General features: G+C 41.8%; 1 protein-coding gene across 1 annotated transcript in view; it reads right to left on the bottom strand.

Annotated features, from left to right (window-relative positions):
• LOC145359822 (uncharacterized) overlaps window positions 1–20012 on the bottom strand; it is a 114755-nt gene that overhangs the window by 52055 nt on the left and 42688 nt on the right. The window contains exons 17-19 of the mRNA XM_080214605.1: window positions 16693–16812; window positions 7589–7669; window positions 1620–1741 (exon numbers count right to left, since the gene is read on the bottom strand). Coding sequence (XP_080070731.1) covers window positions 1620–1741; window positions 7589–7669; window positions 16693–16812 — 323 coding nt within the window. The remainder of the gene's footprint in view (window positions 1–1619; window positions 1742–7588; window positions 7670–16692; window positions 16813–20012) is intronic.

The raw sequence follows: 20012 nt of genomic DNA, 5'->3' as shown, positions 1-20012 counted from the left end.
TCCTTTATCCGACCCACCAAGGACTTCTCATGCCCCCTCCTAGTTCTAAGCCCTTTTTTAAACTCATTTCTAGCTACTTTGTAACCCTCAAGCGACCCAACTGAACCTTATTTTTTCATCCTTACATACGTTCCCTTTTTCCTCTTGACAAGACATTCAATCTCCATACAATATGAATCACAAATTATCTGAATCAGAAAATAAGCTGAGAACTGATTTTCAATCTCATTTCAACTTATTTATGACCTTTGCCCTTTGTTATCTTCGCTGTTCTCCAATATTTTGATCCAAAACCATCAACAGGGGCTACATAAAGTTACCTCTACCAAAGTAGCTTCTTAACATTTCCCTTCTTCCTAAAAGTCCATGATTCTATTCTTAAATCACAACAGCATGCCATACTCCTCAAAGCCTTTCTACCACCTTCCAGATACAGCCTAATAAATTATCCACTAGCTTAGATGCCTGGAGCAAGATTCAAGAACCTCAATAGCTTCCGAGATCAAACAATTTGCTTAAGTGGTACCTCATCCCTTCTTTGCTGGTATAAGATCTCTGCAAAGTGCTTTGGTTAGAGGATGCATGGTAGCAACTCGCCAAGGTTTCTCCAGCAGTGCCTTCAAAACCTGCAGAATCCAGGAACCACAGGTGGTGGTTCACTACCAGCTTCTAACAATAACTAGGGACTGAAAATAAATGCTAGTTTTGCCAATGACAAAATTATGCACAATTCTAATTGTAAATTTTTTATATATTTCGAAAGAATATGACACATGGTAATTCCATATAAAACTTAACAGAACGTACCCTATCTTTGTTGATGTCAATATTGTGTTATAACTTTGAATAAATTCCCAGCCATCTCAGCATACAGCTGTGCTCCCCAACACAGCCAACTGAGAAATTAATGCAATTCAGAAAAAGCAGAGTCCCAGATACTACTGTCATGTCTGTGCTGATTTACCTGATCTGTGTCAGGGTAATAGTATAATATCGTGTGGTTTTCTACGAGGTTCGCAAAATTAATTCCTGGGTTTAAGAGACTGCCCTCTGAGGAGATTGGGACTCCAGATCTCATTTAAACATACATAATTCTAACATGGCTCAACTGGGTAGACGCAGGAAGAATGTTTCCCCTGCCTGGGGTGTTTAGATCTACGGAATACAATCACAATAAGGGGCAGAGTTGTTTAGAACTGAGATGAGGAGGAATTTCTTCACTCAATGGCTGATGGATCTAAGGAATTTTCTATCCCCAAGAACTGTGGAGGCTCAATCATTGAGCATGTAAAAGACTGAGATTAATTGGTTTCCACACGCTAAAAATATCAAGCTTTATGGGGATAGTGCAGGGAAGCGATGTTGAAGTAGATATCAACCATGATATCACAGAAAGACGGAGAGAAGGCTCAAATGGCCTGGCCCTGCTTCTATTTCTCTTTTTTTTCGGGTAACAATGAAAACCTATCTTATTAGGATATTTGCTATCCATATGAATATGGAAAAACCTAAGAAAATTATGTTTACTGTTTAATGCCAGCACCTTTAAATTGAATAAATTAAAAGGACTAACTATAATGATTATTTTCACAATTAAAGCAATTATTGAATTGGATTACCTATTCCATTTGAGGTAGACCCGGCTGAGACCATAATACGAGAGACAGTTGAAGTGACTAGAATCTTCTTCCTTGAACTCTTCAAGAATTTTTGTAAAGTGTTGCTCAGCCTCCAAAATATCCTATAAAAACAAAGAAATGAAGGGAATAAGTTTCACAAGTTTTCTCTTCAACTTCATATGCCCCAGGGGTCGGTGCTGGGGCCTCAGCTATTTACCATTTATATAGATGATCTGGAGGAGGGAACCGAGTGTATGGTGTCAAAATTTGCTGATGACACCAAGATTGGTGGAACGGCAAATTGCGCGGAGGGTGTGGAGAGTCTGCAGAAGGATCTAGATAGGCTGGGCGAATGGGCCAGGAAATGGCAAATGGAATTTAATGTTGGCAACTGCGAGGTGGTCCACTTTGGTAGGAAGAATGGTAGGAAGGACTATTTCTTACGTGGTGAAAAACTGCAGCAGGCGACGGTCAGGAAGGCTAATGGGATGCTGGCCTTCATAGCGAGGGGGATTGAATATAAAAGTAGGGAGGTCTTGCTGCGGCTGAATAGGGCATTGGTGAGGCCGCAGCTGGAGTACTGTGTGCAGTTTTGGTTGCCGTACTTACGCAAGGATATTTTGGCCTAGGAGGGAGTGCAGAGGAGGTTTACTAGGCTGATACCAGAGTTGAAGGGGTTGAGCTATGAGGAGAGGCTGAATAAACTAGGCTTGTACTCGTTAGAGTTTAGAAGAATGAGGGGAGATCTCATTGAGACGTATAAGATGATGAATGGGGTGGATAGGATAGAGGTGGAGAGACTCTTCCCGCTCAGAAAGGACAGTAGGACTAGGGGGGGGGCGGTTTAGAACAGAGTTGAGGAGGAACTTCTTCACTCAAAGGGTGGTGAATCTCTGGAATTCTCTGCCCGTTGAGGTGGTGGAGGCTGCCTCGCTAAATATTTTTAAGACGCGGGTTGATGGGTTTTTGATAAGCGAGGGGATTAAGGGTTATGGGGAGAGGGCGGGAATGTGGAACTGAGCCACGACAGATCAGCCATGATCTTATTGAATGGCGGGGCAGGCTCGAAGGGCTGGATGGCCTACTCCTGCTCCTATTTCTTATGATCTCATTATGCTTTAATGCTGGATAGCTATATATTAACTGCAATGTCCTTGAAGAATTTTAATATATTTTGGACCAACTTTTTACATTAATTAATGAACTCCAGCTGTCTGACCGTGCAACAATTCAGACTGTGGATCTTTTCATGGCTGGCATGACTCATCCTTTCTTCCAGGAATTAATAATGGAAATGAGACATAACTATAGCAGGAGCCATCTGTCAAATTACAGTTTGTTCAGTTGATCAAAAATTCAATTGCATTACTTCTCAACACAATGGTTAGCACTGCTGCCTCACAATGCCTAGGGGCCCAGGTTCGATTCCCATCTTGAGTCACTGTACCGAGTCTGTATGTTCTCCCCCTGACTGCGTGGGTTTCATCTGGGTGCTCCGGTTTACTCCCACAGTATGAAAGGCATGCTGGTTAGACGCATTGGCTATGTTAAATTCTCCTTCAGTGTACCTGAACAGACGCTAGTGTGTGGCAATGAGGAGATTTTCACAGTAGCTTCATTGTAGTGTTAATGTAAAATGACTTGTAACACTAATAAATAAACTTTTTAAAATTAAAAAAAAACTAGTTGCTGTATAATTTTCCAATTTTAAAAGTGTTATGAGTTCTTTTATTGTTAAATTTAAAAATATGTTCTTACAAATTGAGGCGATGTAATTATTCCTACCACGCTTATTTACCACAATGTAGAAGTTCACTTTCCTGTGGGACAATCTCTAGCCTGTAACAGTATCTAGTAACTTCTCATGAAAAATGCAAATATAAACAACTCTGTTGCAGCACTCCTGTCTCCGAGTGAGACCTGAGCACACAATCTAAACTGAAACTTCAGTGGAGTATTGAGAGATTACTGCATTAGTCGGAGGTGTCCTCTTTTGGATAAGACATTACAGTATCCATGCCAGCTAATATTCAGATCTAAATAGGAATGTGGAACTTCATCAGATGACTATTTCCCCTTTTCTTGAAATAAAAACCACGTGATTTGCTAGGATTATCTAACAAAATCAACGTTGAGAGCCTGACAGCGTGACAAATCAGCACTGTTCATGGCCATCAGACAGCCACCTGTAAAGTTAACTTAAGTGAAGTTAGTTGATGGCAAGTAGTCTTTGTTGCCAATAGGGCAAGATAGATTCAAATTGAAGGTCATGCAAGATGATTTGCAATTCTGGATCATTCTTCATATGAGATCTAATTTTTACTCAGTAGTCTACAATGCTGTAATCAGTATAATCACAAGAGTGACGCAAGCGATGGACAGGTCATAGAGAGCAGTGCAATGTAAATTATTGCACAATATAATAACGATTAGAGACAGATTGTAGCATTTAGAAACCAATTACAGTCTTAAAGTGATGAGGTTTTATCTTTACATCAATTTAAAATGTGCAATAAAATCTAGGGTTTATATAACCTGAAATGCAGTTAGGCAAGTGGCTCATTATAATTTTCAGAAATCAACGTTACATTAATTCCACTTCACACCAGCTGCTGTGTAGTTGCAATAAGTAGATTGAATTTTAAATAGTTCAGATGGAATTTTACTTTGTTCCTTTTTAATCAGCTCTCTACCTTCGCCAAAGAATCAGAAATATAACTTTGGCCTGCACTGCCCTCAGCAGATTTTTTCTCACCAATTTTTGCTGTTCCTATTCCCCTATGCAGACATTGACATGTTGCTGTGACAATTGCTGCCAGTCACTCTCTGGAATACTGTTCTAAGTAGTCACTTGTTTCTGAGTTTGACAGTGAGCATCAGTAGGCTATTTAAACATGGGGTACAATTCTAGTAATCTGTCACTGGAAGCAAGGTCTCAAATTGATGTTTCTACTCATCCCTAAACTGGGGGTACTCAAACCAAAGACTAATATGAATCTGTGAAAATGATAAACAGAAAAAGACATACACATATGCCACCCAAAACCATATAATCTCCTTAAGAGGTTAAAATGATTAAATATCTAGGCCAAGGGAGGGGGGTGGAGAACATTCCTCTCTTATCCCTTTAGGCAACTGCTAGACCAGGAGATCACAAAAGTACACATTATTCAGCTCCAGGAGATAGCATATGATATCATCAAAAACTCTGGCAATATAAAGCATTACAACTGTGTCTCATATTATGGTCTTAGCCGGGTCTAACATATTTTGTTGTTTTTCGTTATAGTGCACAGTCTATACAGGACCTCAGTAAGACCACATTTGGAATATTGTGGGCAGTTCTGGTCACCTCACTATAAGAAGGATGTGGAAGCATTGGAGAAAGTGCAGAGGAGATTTACCAGGATGCTGCCTGGTTTGGAGGATAGGTCTTATGAGGAAAGGTTGAGAGAGCTGGGGCTTTTCTCTTATGAGCAGAGGAGGATGAGAGGCGACTGAGGTTTATAACATGATGAGGGGGATAGATAGAGTGGATGTGCAGAGACTATTTTCTCGGGTGGATGTAGCTGTTACTAGGGGCATAACTATAAGGTCCATGATGGGAGATATAGGAGAAATGTCCGAGGTAGATTCTTTACTCAGAGAGTGGTTGGGGCGTGGAACGCACTGCCTGCTGTGACAGTGGAGTCGGACACTTTAGGAACTTTCAAGCGGTCACTGGATAGGCACTTGGAGCACACCGGAATGATAGGGAGTGGAATAGCTTGACCTTGGGTTTGGACATAGCTTGGCGCAACATTGAGGGCTGAAGGGCCTGTACTGTGCTGTACTGTTCTATGTCATTTTCTGATGAAGATCCATCATGAAGGCATATGAGTGAAACGGGAATGGAGGGATATGGTAGGGGCTATTAAATAGGGTAAACCTCGGGAGACACCGGAAGGGCAGGCTGTATAACTAATATGTTTTGTCTTTATTCCACAGGTGGAGGTCCACCTCGTGTCAAGCGAGGGGCATGCACACGGCGGGTTGTGCGTGGGCTGCTCTTGGAAGTCCAGGAGTGGCCTAGTACTTCATGTCGGTGTGTGTGCTTGATCCTGGACCGATAGACGGGCTCCACAACAGCTCAGTGACTAGCACTGCTAGCTGTGCAGATACATGGATTTGGGCCTGTGTCTGTGGGAGTTTGCGCATTCTCCCTGTGGCTGCGTGGGTTTCCTCCGGGCGCTCCGGTTTCCTCCCACACCCCAAAGATGTGCTCTTAGGCTAATTGGTTTCCACCAAATTGACACTATTTCTTGCCTGAATCTGACTGAGTAGGGTCCCATTCGTAGACATGCAGGGTAGGATAGGTGTAGGGCGATGCGGCGGCGCGGGCTCGTTGGGCCGAAGGGCCTGTTTCCCGTGCTGGGTTGTTCTTTGTTCTTTGTTCTTTGAATGCTTCTTTAAGCTACTACGGCAACATGTACTTAACCTATTGAAGGTCACAGGGAGGATTGTTCAGCATATTATTTAGAGTCAGAAGAGAGCGATATTGATATCCAGATTTATTGTCCTGAGTTTTATCGTGTACATGCATTTACTTTTGGTTACGTTTACTTAATTTTTGGCAGCTAACCAAAGGGCTATTGAACATCAAGTTAAAACAAGCACTGAAATAAGATCAGTTTGTGTGTTTATCCCTCCTTTGGAGGAGTTAATCAACATTCAGATTTCAAAAATAGATGTAAGATATAAGATTCAAACTTATACTCTTGGATTTCTTTTCCTCACTGTGTACATTCTACAGCATCTCATCCACACCTATATTTGTAACACGAAAGTTTCATCATGCAACATCACAGCTGAATCCAACCATACCCAGTCTCAATATGCCCAAACAATTCCATTTGTAGTATTTGGATAATGATCAGAAAAGGCAATTGTGTTGACTGTCCTATCCAAATCCAGATATGCGGAGGTCAATTTCCATTCCAGTTTTATCTCCAACGCCCTGCTGACATCTGTCAATCACCCAAGAAGTGTTTTCTTTATTTAGTCATTTGTGGTTGTGGGTATTGCTAGCTAGGCCAGCAGTGTCCATCGGCAAAAACCTCTCAGAAGGCAGATTCACACTGGTATTTGCCGGGCCTCTGCTGATAGTTAAGGCAGAGGTGAAGCACGAAAATTGGCTTGAGCACCTCTGGTTTAGGGATGGGTAGAAAAATCCATTTGAGCTCTTGCTTCCAGTTGGTTACTAGAATTGTACCTACAGTTCATGTTGTACCGGTATCCCAGTGCTATTAGGGAGGAAGTTCCAGTACCACAAAAAGGAAAATAACATAGTGCATTTAAGACGATGCTGGATAAACACATTATGGGGGAAAAGAATAATGCTTATGCTGATAGGATTATATGAAGCGGAATACAAGGAGGCCCCTTAGGAACATGAACACCGGCATGGACCAGCTGCACTGAATGGCCTATTTGGGTGCTGTATGTTCTATGTTAAAAAAAAGTTAATGTCACCTAATATAACACAGGCAAGCTAATCTTCCCAGTGTGCATGTGTGCTAACAATTGCTTAAAATTTGTTAAGTCATCAGAATAGCCGATTTCTTGATTTTTATTTTGTTGAAGGATCATCATTTATCAAGTCAATGCTTGTCAGTACATCAGGGACAATCTTAATGGATTTTTTGGGAAGGCCATTATTCTTCCTATCTCTCAAAGGCTGTGGTACCACACCCAAGTGACCTTTAAACTGTGAAGGATATTGCAGCAAACCTGAATTTTTTCCTCAACTAACTTCAATAACATGAATAATGCAAAGATAGAACATACCAGGAATCAAATCTGGGAGCATCCAATCTGTACACTGCAATACTACACTGGGAGCGCATGATCCACAAGGCCTTCAAGAACATTTTTTTATTTTAAAGATTTAATGACCGAATCCTCCTCACTCTGAACACTGAAGTACATACCTGAATTAAATTGTTTCCAAGAAATGACAATCCGCAGGCATACTCGATAAGAACATACTCCATTGTAGTCAGGTTATACACCTGTAACAGAAAATCAGCTGCAATTAACTAAAATTCAAGAATTCAATATTTACTAGGTATAGTACTTTACCGAACAATGGCTACACAGTTGAGTACACTATACCAGAAATGGAACTCATTTGGCTAAAAGGTACAGCACACTGCTACGTCAGTGTTATGGAACAATCAGAAGTTAAACTTTACAAATAACATCTTCCTGATCACAACTTTATCATTTTCTTTATTCCTGAAAAACAATTAGTATTATATCAGAGAGAGGATAATAAGAACATAAGAACATAAGAAATAGGAGCAGGAGTAGGCCATCTAGCCCTTCGAGCCTGCCCCGCCATTCAATAAGATCATGGCTGATCTGTCGTGGCTCAGTTCCACATTCCCGCCCTCTCCCCATAACCCTTAATCCCCTCTCTTATCAAGAACCCATCAACCCGCTTCTTAAAAATATTTAGCGAGGCAGCCTCCACCACTTCAACGGGCAGAGAATTCCAGAGATTCACCACCCTTTGAGTGAAGAAGTTCCTCCTCAACTCCGTTCTAAACCGCCTCCCCTTTATCTTGAGGCTGTGCCCCCTAGCCCTACTGTCTTTTTTGAGCGGGAAGAGTCTCTCCACCTCTATCCTATCCATCCCATTCATCATCTTATACGTCTCAATGAGATCTCCCCTCATTCTTCTAAACTCTAACGAGTACAAGCCTAGTTTATTCAGCCTCTCCTCATAGCTCAATCCCCTCAACTCCGGTATCAGCCTAGTAAACCTCCTCTGCACTCCCTCCAAGGCCAAAATATCCTTGCGCAGGTGCGGCGCCCAAAACTGCACACAGTACTCCAGCTGCGGCCTCACCAATGCCCTATACAGCTGCAGCAAGACCTCCCTACTTTTATATTCAATCCCCCTCGCTATGAAGGCCAGCATCCCATTCGCCTTCCTGACCACCTGCTGCACCTGCAAGCTGGGTTTTTGCCACTCATGCACAAGGACCCCGAGGTCCCTCTGCACCGTCGCCTGCTGCAGTTTTTCGCCACGTAAGTAATAGTCCTTCCTACCATTCTTCCTACCAAAGTGGACCACCTCACACTTGCCAACATTAAATTCCATTTGCCATTTCCTGGCCCATTCGCCCAGCCTATCTAGATCCTTCTGCAGATTCTCCACACCCTCCGCACAATTTGCCTTTCCCCCAATCTTGGTGTCATCAGCAAATTTCGACACCCTGCACTCGGTTCCCTCCTCCAGATCATCTATATAAATGGTAAATAGCTGAGGCCCCAGCACCGACCCCTGGGGCACCCCACTAGTCACCAACCGCCAATCCGAATAGCACCCATTGACCCCCACTCTCTGCCTCCTATTTGACAACCAATCCTCTATCCACGCTAACACCCTACCCCCAACTCCATGTCCCCTGACCTTCTGCAATAACCTCTTGTGAGGTACCTTGTCAAACGCCTTCTGAAAATCCAGAAAGACCACATCCACCGGCTCTCCTCTATCCACTGCCCTAGACACATCCTCATAGAACTCCAGTAAATTTGTCAGACACGACTTCCCTTTAATGAAACCGTGTTGCGTCTGCCCTATCAAGCAATTCCCTTCAAGATGCCTCGCAATTTCCTCCTTAATGACGGATTCTAACATTTTACCTACCACAGACGTTAAACTAACCGGCCTATAATTCCCCGCCTTTTGCCTGGCACCCTTCTTAAACAACGGCGTAACATTAGCCGTTTTCCAATCTTCCGGCACTTCCCCGAAATTCAGCGACGTCTGGAAAATAACCACCAAGGCATCCACTATAACCTCCGCCATTTCTTTCAGAACCCTCGGATGCATTCCATCCGGTCCTGGGGACTTGTCCACAATCAGCCCCTCCAGTCTGTCGAGCACCACCTCTCTAGTAACAGTAATGTCATTAAGACCCTCCAGTCCTACCACCTTTCCATCGCTAACACCCGGCAAATTATTCACGTCCTCCTCCGTGAAGACAGAAACAAAAAAGTTATTCAAGACCTTAGCCATATCCCCATCCCCTACCACTAGCTCCCCTTTCTCATCCTCTAAAGGACCAACGTTCAGCCTAGCCAGCCTCTTCCTTTTTATATATTTATAAAAACTCTTGCTATCCTTTTTTATATTAAGTGCTAGCCCAGCTTCATAGCTTCTCCTACCCTCCTTTATCAACTTCTTTGTCAATCTTTGTTGACATTTAAACCTTTCCCAATCCTCTTCTCGCCCACTGCTCTTAGCTACTCTAAATTCCTCCGCTTTTAATTTAACACTTTCCTTCACCTCCTTCGTTATCCACGGCTTATTACCTCTCCTCCTACTGTCCTTTTTGACCATTGGAATAAATTTCTGCTGAGCACCAAGAAAGATCTCCTTAAAGATCCTCCACTGCTCCTCAGCAGACCTACCTTCCAACGCGCTCCCCCAGTCCACATTCACCAATTCTTCTCTCATCCTACCATACTCCCCTCTATTCAAACAAAGGACGCGTATCTGGGAACCCACTTTCTCCTCCTCCATCTGAAACAGAAACTCCACCATGCAATGATCACTCTCTCCAAGAGGATCCTTCACCGCAAGGTCCCTAATTCTACCCGCCTCATTACATAGCACCAGATCCAAGATAGCTCGCTCCCTCGTCGGCTCCAACACACACTGTTCAAGGAAGTTATCCCGGCAGCATTCCAAGAACTCCTCCTCGAGCCCACCTCGTCCAACATGGGTCGACCAATCAATATGCAGATTGAAATCTCCCATAACTACTGCCGTCCCATTCCTGCACGCCGCACTTATTTGCGCATTAACAGCCCGCCCCACCTCCAGATCATTATTTGGGGGCCTATAGACGACACCCACCAGCGTCTTCCTCCCTTTGCTGTTCCTAATCTCCACCCACAACGATTCCACTTTCTGCTCTTTGGCTCCGATATCATCCCTTGCTACCACCTTGATACTATCCTTAATCAGCAGAGCTACGCCACCCCCTCTTTCCTCCTGCCTATCCTTCCTAAACACTTGATAGCCCTGTACATTCATCTCCCAGTCCCTGTCACCTTGCAGCCACGTCTCTGTAATGGCCACCAGATCGTATCCATTTGTGTCGATCTATGCCACCAGCTCATCCACTTTATTCCGAATGCCTCGTGCATTCAGATAAAGCGCTTTCACCCCAGCCTTCACCTGGACCCTATTTGCCGTAACGCCACCAATTGGGACATCCTCGGCCTCTTCCCTTACCTGTACCCTATCCTTAACTTTAGACCTCGTAGCGTCACCTACCCTCGCACCCTCCCCCCCCCTAATTAGTTTAAAGCCCTGTCTACAGTCCTATTTACACGATTCGCCAGGACTCTGGTCCCAGCACGGTTCAGACCAACCCCATCCCGCCCGAACAGGTCCCACCTACCCCAATGCTGGTGCCAATGCCCCATAAATTCAAACCCATTCCTCCCACACCAATCCCTGAGCCACCCATTCACTTCCTTTATCCTGTCAACCCTACGCCCGTCTGCACTCAGTTCAGGCAGTAGCCCAGAGATGACCACCTTGTCGGTTCTACTTTTTAATTCCATTCCCAGCTTCTCATACTCCCTCCCCAGATCCTCAGTCCGCACTTTGCCTACGTCGCCGGCACCCACATGTACCACAACGACCGGATTCTCACCCTCCCACTCCAGATTCCTCTGCAGCCCAGCTGCGACATCCTGTACCCGAGCACCAGGCAGACAACACACCTTCTGTGCACTTTGTCATTGTGACAAAGGACAGTGTCAATACCCTTCACCTCACTATCCCCAATCACTACTACGTTCCTTTTCCCCTTCTCTTTGCCTATGTCCTGCTGCATCACTGTACCGTGTGCAGTTTGCTCACCAACCTCACCTGCCTCGTCCTCTTCCAGACTAGAAGCAAGAACCTCAAACCTGTTATGCAGATTAAGAGGCTGAGGCCTCCGCTCCTCACCCCCCTTCCTCCTCCCAGCAGCCCCCTTTTGTCCCTGACCCTTAGATTTAGCCAGTCTAGGGGGGGGTGGATGTCACTTGCACCCCATTGACAATGGCACCCTCTCTCCCCCTGATGAGCCTCAGTGTCTGTAGCTCAGAGGCCAGCTCATCCACCTTGAGCTGGAGCTCCTCCAGCAACCTGCACTTACTACAGACATGGTCACTGGGAAGGACCCTGGGGTCCACCAGTTCCCACATCATACAGAAACCACACATCACATGCCCCTCCATTATTCACTGTAATTTTTTAATGGGGAAAAAATTTTTTTTCCTTGTTTCCTGCTGTAGTAGTTTTGAAAAAAATTTTTTCCTTGTTTTTTCAAACAAACTCACCTGGCCTTTTTCCTTCAAGCCCTTTTTGATATTAAGCCCTATTAACTCACTCTGCTGCCCACTCACTCCGCTGCCCGCTGTCTACACCAGGCCTCCTTTTAAACCTGGCGCTGATTTAAAGCAGGCTGGTCCACAAATGCCTTTTAACCACTCCTTCAGAATTCTTAAAGCAGTAAATACAATAAATAAATGCTTTAAACAGTTCTACAAAGAGTAAAGTGCTTTAAACTTATTTTAAACAGGTTTTTAACAGGTAAAATCTTAGCTCGCTCTCTCTGCTCCAGCAAACAATGGAAGGCTTCACCGTGTGGCCCCTTGATAATTAAAGCAGGCTGGTCCACAAATGCCTTTTAATCACTCCTTCAGAATTCTTAAAGCAGTAAATACAATAAATAAATGCTTTAAACAGTTCTACAAAGAGTAAAGTGCTTTAAACTTATTTTAAACAGGTTTTTAACAGGTAAAATCTTAGCTCTCTCTCTCTGCTCCAGCAAACAATGCCCACCACCCACCGAATGCTATAAATTACAGCATTTTTACTTTCTCATACATTACTTATAGGGACACAATGTGTAAAATTAACTCAAAACCTTCAAAAATGCCCTGAAATTCAATTTCAAACTGAAGAAATATGTTGCTGCAAACAGAGTCAGAGCAGCTAAGGGCAATTGTGTATTATGTAATCATAAGTCCCAGTGCAACTATGATTTCTTCAAATTATCTGTCCTATGAAGCATGGTTAAATCGGTTTCATAAAAATCTATACAAATCTCTGACGGTTAATTTAGCCCAATATTTCAGTGTTCTTCTACTGACATCTAAGTACTACAAAAAAAATCTTTATATCTATAGCATTCCAAACAGTGGATGTTGAGTAGGAAGAAGGTAAAACGACTTTGTGAGAACCAAAGGTTAATAAAGGGGCTCGAGAGGGCTTCTGAAAGCAAAATAAAAGGTGGGGTGAAATTTTCTTGTCCCGCCCACCATGGGAATCATAGTGGGCAAGGCATGAACCAGGCAAATGTCTGTTGACCTTGGGTGGGATTTTCCAGCCTTGGAGCAAAGGCAGCCGGAAAATCCTGCCTGTGGTATAGTGTTCCAAGGAATGAGTGTGTAATGGTCGAATTGAGCAACCACCAACTGCAACCTGCAGAGAATGGGGAACAAAGAGAAATTGAGAGAAGGTAGGGGGAAGCACAGGGTGCACGCAGCAGCAAAATAATTTGAAAAGGATAAAGGGACAACAGAGAAGCATTTGTAAGTTTGAAAAACAATTAAATGAATTTGCAGAAATGGGAATGTGAAACTTAGAAAAATATGAGAATGTAGGCTGCAACATGGTAGATGAGTTGAAATTCGAGGGTTGAGGCAGAAAGCTGCATTAGGATTGCGTTCTTAGTGTCACAAAATTTGTAGGTTGGGGGATTATCAGGGTAAATGTGTGGGGTTATCGGGATAGGGCCTGGGTAAGACATTCTGCTGGACAGTCGCTGCAGAATCAATGGGCTGAATGGCCTCTCTGCACTGTAGGGATTCTACAAAATTGAGTCAGCAGGTAATGAAGGCAGGAACTAGAGTGTCAGCAGCAGAGGGGCTGAAGTAGAAAACATTCAAGGGAGACATGACCTCAATAATGGAAAAGAATGGGCGAAATGAAGCTTAGCTCAGGATTAAGCATTTTCTTTCTGATCTGATAATTCAACCTGATTTAATGAGGTATAGAAATACTGGCCAAAGAGGATGGCTCCAGTGTCATTAGGCTGGAGCAATGTTGGTTTATGAAAGTTTTGATATGAAACTGCCAGTTACAGAATAAATCCATGACTCAATCTACAGACCTGAATAGTCTGTAGAAACTACATACCTGTTCTGTCAGTTAGTCATTATTCCCAATTCTACTGGCCCTTTGAAAGCTCCTGGAATGGTGAATATGGCAAATTTATTTTTATACAGCAATGGGAAGCAATTCTTCCTTTTGATTTCTCAGCTAAGGAGCCGCAAAACTAGCTGTCCATCTTCTCCTGTCTATGTCAACACCCTCTTGCTCCTTCGGCATCCTGTTGCTTCCCCCCAGTGCCAGGCAACTGCACAGGCTTTACACTGATGAGTCCATTCTTCTGATGTCTTCCACTGAAACTTCTCAATAAAAGGTCTGTTGCTCTCACCCCTTAGCTCACACCATAAATATTGTTTATATTTCAACAATCAAAATTCAACGCGTGCAAACCACAGAAGGCCTCTCAAAACAATTCCGCCATCGAATTTGATCATGGTTATTTGCATCTTAACTCCTAGAACAATCTTTGATTTTCTCGCTTAACAAAAATGCAGTATGAGCAACATATGACAAGCCAGAAAGATGACTGATCTGCTTCCACCTCTGCTGACTTTGCCGATCTTAGACATACACCAGCATGCAGGTTTGCCCTTTTAAGTCAATTGTGAGACCATTGACTGGGTCATGTGAGCTGAAAGGGACACAACCAGATCCCCAAAGATATGCTTGATGATGAGCTAGCTATCAGCACAAGAGTAAACAGGTCATCCATGTATGCAATACTACGCTATCTGCAAGTGAGACTTTACGTTGACCAAGATCAGAGTCAATGCATGGGAAGTCCTTGCTGCTGACCAGAGTAGTTGCAGTAAAGCAATCAGGGAGGGCGTGGGAAAAGCAAACAACAAACAAAATGGCCAGAGGGCAGAAAAGAGAGCCCACCAGAAGGAAAACAATATTAGCCAACCTTGGGCCAAAGCTGTTCATCAACTGACAAAGGCACCAATGAATTGGCCTCAAACTACAACATACGATGTTCAATGCAGAACCAACATACACCTTGGGTGCAGATCATCCTCTCCATGATGAATAGATGTTAATAGAACTATCTCTGACTGTGTTCCTCTTTTTAACTCCAGGTCAGCTCTAGCTCCAATCCAAGTTCCTTTTTCAGCCCCATGGATGGCTACTCTCCCTATCCAGTCTCCGTACCCACCTCTGAAGTGCAGGCTACCATTTTCTTGCACAAAATGCAGTTTTAAAAAAAGTTTACATACAAAATGAGTAAACCAGTAATGGAACTGAAATGTGGCCTACAGAGCGGGGCAGACAAACACAGGGGGTGTCACGAAGAATCCCAAAAGAGATAAAGGCAAAGAGGAATTCAACTTTAAATCACTTCAGTGCAGAACCAGAGTAAGAGACAGCCAGAAAGAATTAGCAACACAAGCATAGAGTGACACGTGCACATACTCTGATACACACCTTATAGGTTTATGGTAAGGGGCAAGAGATTTAGAGGGGATTTAAGGAAATACTTTTTCACCCAGAAGGTGGTGGGAACCTGGAACACTCTGCCTGAAAGGGTGGTAGAGGCGGGAAGCCTCACAACATTTTATAGCATTTAGATGAGTCCTTGAAACATCACAGCATACATGGCTATGGACCAAGTGTTGGAAAATGGGATTGGGATAGGTAGGTGCTTGTTGACTGGCACAGCCACGATGGGCCTAAGGGTTTTTTCCTGTCCTGTAAAACTATAACTCTATGAGCAATATCACAGATCAATTCACTTCAATAAAGTTAAAAATGTCTTCTTAAAGTTAAGTTTGATTATTCATCTCAATTTTAATATTAAATCAACTTCAATTCAAAATCTGTAGAAAGAAACTGAATAACAATATGTCAATGTTTCAGATTCTTTTTACCAGAAAAGACTTTGCTTCCTTGCAGACATTTTCACAAGTATGTAACCCAGGTCATCTTTGAGGAAAATGTTGCATCCCTGATTTCAGTGATAGTCTAGACTGAAAAACTAGACTATTTCCACAAAATGGATTACTTTCCAAAACCACAAAATAAAGGGTCAGTTTCAACATTGAAAATATGCATACTAATTCATAGTACAAGCCAAGAAGGCAAGTTGGATAGAGTAGGATTGACCTTTAGCATTAAGATTAAACTTTAGCCTTATCCAAAGGCAGATCATAGGTATGAAAGGAACAGCTAAGACTAGCTACCTTCCAGAATTGGACACTGAATTTAAAGTGTGAAAAATTCAGACGATTTAATATTTGCCTCCATATATTGATGCTTTATGATAGTAGTCTAATACAAAACAAAGTACAATACTTGAAAACATCTGTTGCCTTTTCAAATGAATTGATATAAAAATACTATGTTAATTCACAGCAATTAAATCCAGGGAAAGTTAATATTCAATAGCCACATAGATTTATCCAGAGAAATCACATGAAGCTTTCCAACAAATTCTATACTCATGAAGCTTTCCAACAAATTTTTTACACAACTTGGTTTAGGTCAGCTACCTTTACTGATGTGCCTAAAATATGGTATGTTTACAGACACAAGGACCCTGAAAAAGAATGTTTCCCAGTACTGCCATTATTTGCCATACTTGACTTTTTTATCACTTACAAAAAAAAGTTTTTAAAGTTTTTGTTGTCATTTATAATTGCATCTTACTGAATGGAAGATAAATGGTTAAAATAAAGTTGCTCCCTTTCTCCATTTTTCCCCCCCATCAATTAATGAAAGATATATCAAATTGTACGCAACAGCCACATAGAAAATTCTCCAGTCTGCAACATTGCACTGGCCTACTAAGGGAAATTTCATAACATTAAAGCAAGTAGTATTTTAAGTTGCAACAGGGGAACTTACTTTTTTTTCTTTTATGAGTTTAAGGGCATTCAAATAGTTCTCCTGGGCATTTCTGAAATTAGATGCCATCAGTGCCTCGGAGGCTTCTTTAAGTTTGCATTTTAGCAATGTTTCTTCCATCTGTAACACAAAAATATCATCAATGACAAACTGAATTAAAAAGTTTTGGCTTAATAATGAAACTGATAATTTCTTACTTAGGCATTATTTTACACATGGTGTTGCTATTATCAAGGTAACAGTAAAATTCTATTCTGTGAAGAATAGATTGAAAATGGATGAATTTTGAGGACATTTACCTCTGTATCACAATGCACAAAGCAATAAGCCAGTCTTTTATAAATATACCATTTTTACAATAAGCATTCCTTTTTCCATGTGTTTTATTTTTACAAACTTTATATGAAATGATCTTTCCATTAATTAAGATATATCATCATTCTGTAAAGCCAAAGTGATGTACAGTTAGCATAATAATGCATTTAAATCATTTCACAGGAATCGATCACAGAATTATTACAATGCAAAAGGAGGCCATTCAGTCCATTGTATCTGCACCAACTCCCTGAATGAGCACTTCACCTACTGTCACTTTCTGCCTTTTGCCTGTGACTCTACACATTATTTAATTTCAAATAATCATCCAATTCACTCTTTAAAGCCTCGATTGAATTGAGTCCACCACGCTCTCGGGCAATGAAATCCAGACCCTAACCAAATTCAGCTCTAGTCAACGCTATGGACAATTCTGAGCAGTGTCCAGGAAAAATGAAAAGGTCTTATAAGGGGTACAGAGAAGGTTCACCAGGGTGTTACTAAGGATGAAAGATCCAGCTATGAGGGAAGGTTGGAAATTTACAAGTGTTCTCCTTGGAACACAGAAAGTTGAGAGAAGATCTAATAGAGATTTAAGAGAGATAGAGACAATGCAGAAAAAAACATTTGAGGTCCCTGATTTTAGACTTTTTCCAGCCTGAAACTGAGATCTCAAGACTGGGGTAAATGAGTTGTGCAATGCTGACATGAAAATTGGGTCCACTATTGAATAAAATTCACAAAACAATGTTTTTTTTAAACAGAAATGATACTTTCCAAGATAATTCCTCAGATGATTAAAATAATCTGTAGTCAAAAACACAAGTTAGGGACTAGGTCCCCTCTGTTAGTTGATCAACCTGTAGGGTGGAGCAGACAAGAGGGTCTTTAGGAATTTCCAGTCATTCCACTGCTGGGATGACGATAACCATCAGCTCCCTTTAGGAATTTTATTTACCAGCATACAGGATGACAACATTATAATGATTATTCTTGAACTCCTGCCAGCAAACCTTCCATCTGGGATCATGAAATTCCTCACTGTTTCATCCTAAGCAGTGCTCAATAACAGAGCAAATGTTTTTTCCCCCCTGGAAGACTAATTTTGCCAACTTTAAGTAGAAAATGAGAAAGGATTGAAAATTTGAAGCCAAAATTATTTTGGGAACACAATGTTTATGCATGCTTACTAAATTCTGTTCTTTACTGCAAGATTTGAGATTTGTGAATATTGGGTATTAAAAAACCCACCAACAATCATCCACAATAATGAATAGAAAATTAAACAGAAAAGTTAATGTTTGGGAAGCTAATTTGATTGGATTATTATTGGAAACTTTACAATGCCAATGCAAGAACATCAAATTTCCCTCTTAAGGATAAGGGAAAAAAAATTGGCATTACTTCAAACTTCATTCAGAAATTTCTCCACTTAACATTTTTGTGAACTTGCGTGTCCACTTCAAGGAACAATGCCAGGGATGTAGGTGGAGATACATTATAAATATAATTTCCATCCCAATAAAGATTTGTATCAAACAGAAATACATGACACAGATGAAACTTATGCGGCTGCTTAGCATGATCTCAGCGGTAAGTTGCTAAACATTGAAGTTACTGCATTTTATATCAATTAAGTAGATGTGTGCAAATTTAAACTCTCTCTCATTGAAGTAATTTGAAATGCTTAGTGCTGATAATTACTTTCCAAATGTGTTTTTTTTCCCCTGCAAAAGGAGTCAGTTATTCTGATGATTTAAACCTCCACTGAGCTGCCAGTAATAACTGCCAGAAGTTTGCAATCATTTTTAGACTGTGTACAACTGTGCACTGCTATGGTTTCTCCAATTTTTCATTTATGTCTTGTATTTTTACCTCTGCCAAAGTTATGCACTCAATTTGCATTACTGCTCCATAGATAGTGATCTCCCCACTTCTCCCCAAATGCAAGTTTTGACAGTGACAAAGGAGATCATTCCAGTGTGAGGCTGTGGCAGCCAAATTGGATTCTACTCCTTTCCCACATCCAAACATATGCAATATTATTGGCTTACAAGTAGAATATTCTCCAGCTCAGGGGTTCTCAATCCTTTTGCTCGTGTTACAAAAATTCCATCAACCTTTTGCAAGAGAACACAAGCTTTTACTCTGTATAAAAATGAGTTGTACGGTGAAATATTCTTTTTACTTGCTGGTATTGGGCTCCAGTGAGGGGCATGGACAGAAGACTATGTTTAGGGTGTATGACATATTGCAACTATGAGCCTGCCTGTGTGAGTGGCTAAGTTCAGTTATTGACCATTGCTGAATGGATGTGATACTGAAGCTTGGGTTTAAATATTCATCTGTAAGAGAGGGGGAGAAAGGAAGAACAAGACATAGGTGGATTGCAGAGGGCCTCGCATTCTAAATATTCTCCAGTCATTTTTGTCATATCCACATCATATTCTGTTCACTCCACCCTGTTCTCACTGATTCACATCGGCTACTAGTCTCTACAACAATTCAATCCTCACCCTTATGTTTAAATCCTTTGCTGGCTTTGCCCCTCCCTATCTCTGCAACGTGCTGCAATATCTTTAAACCCACCAAGAAACATCAACTGTTTCTTCAGTGTAGGCTTCTTGTGAATTTATGCTCCCTTTGAAAACTATTCAGAGATGAGAGAACAAACCAATATGCGGGTAGAATATAAAGTGACTTAAACAAGAGGATGAGAATTTTGAACAAGGTCCTGGGAGACAAATACAGGCATGATGAGTGAGCGGGTCAAGATACAGGCAACAGAGTTTTGGATTAACGAAAGCACAAATTTGAGAAACAGGGAAAAGGGTCTCTTTCAAATACTCTCCTTTTTAACTGTTTATTATGACAAGTGTAACTGTGTAAAGCAGTGCTTCTCCAAATTTCATTGCAGTTTCAACTTCATGTTGAAAATTGTATGTGCAGGGTGTTCAGGCAGAGTAGGACGAAGAATTTGGTCCACAAAGATCTGGGTGTGTGAA

Source organism: Carcharhinus amblyrhynchos, chromosome 29 (assembly GCF_965287045.1).
Source record: "Carcharhinus amblyrhynchos chromosome 29, sCarAmb.v2.hapA, whole genome shotgun sequence".
Lineage (NCBI taxonomy): Eukaryota > Metazoa > Chordata > Chondrichthyes > Carcharhiniformes > Carcharhinidae > Carcharhinus > Carcharhinus amblyrhynchos.
The sequence above is the reverse complement of the archived record's forward strand: the minus strand, read 5'-3'. Positions and strand labels throughout refer to the sequence as shown.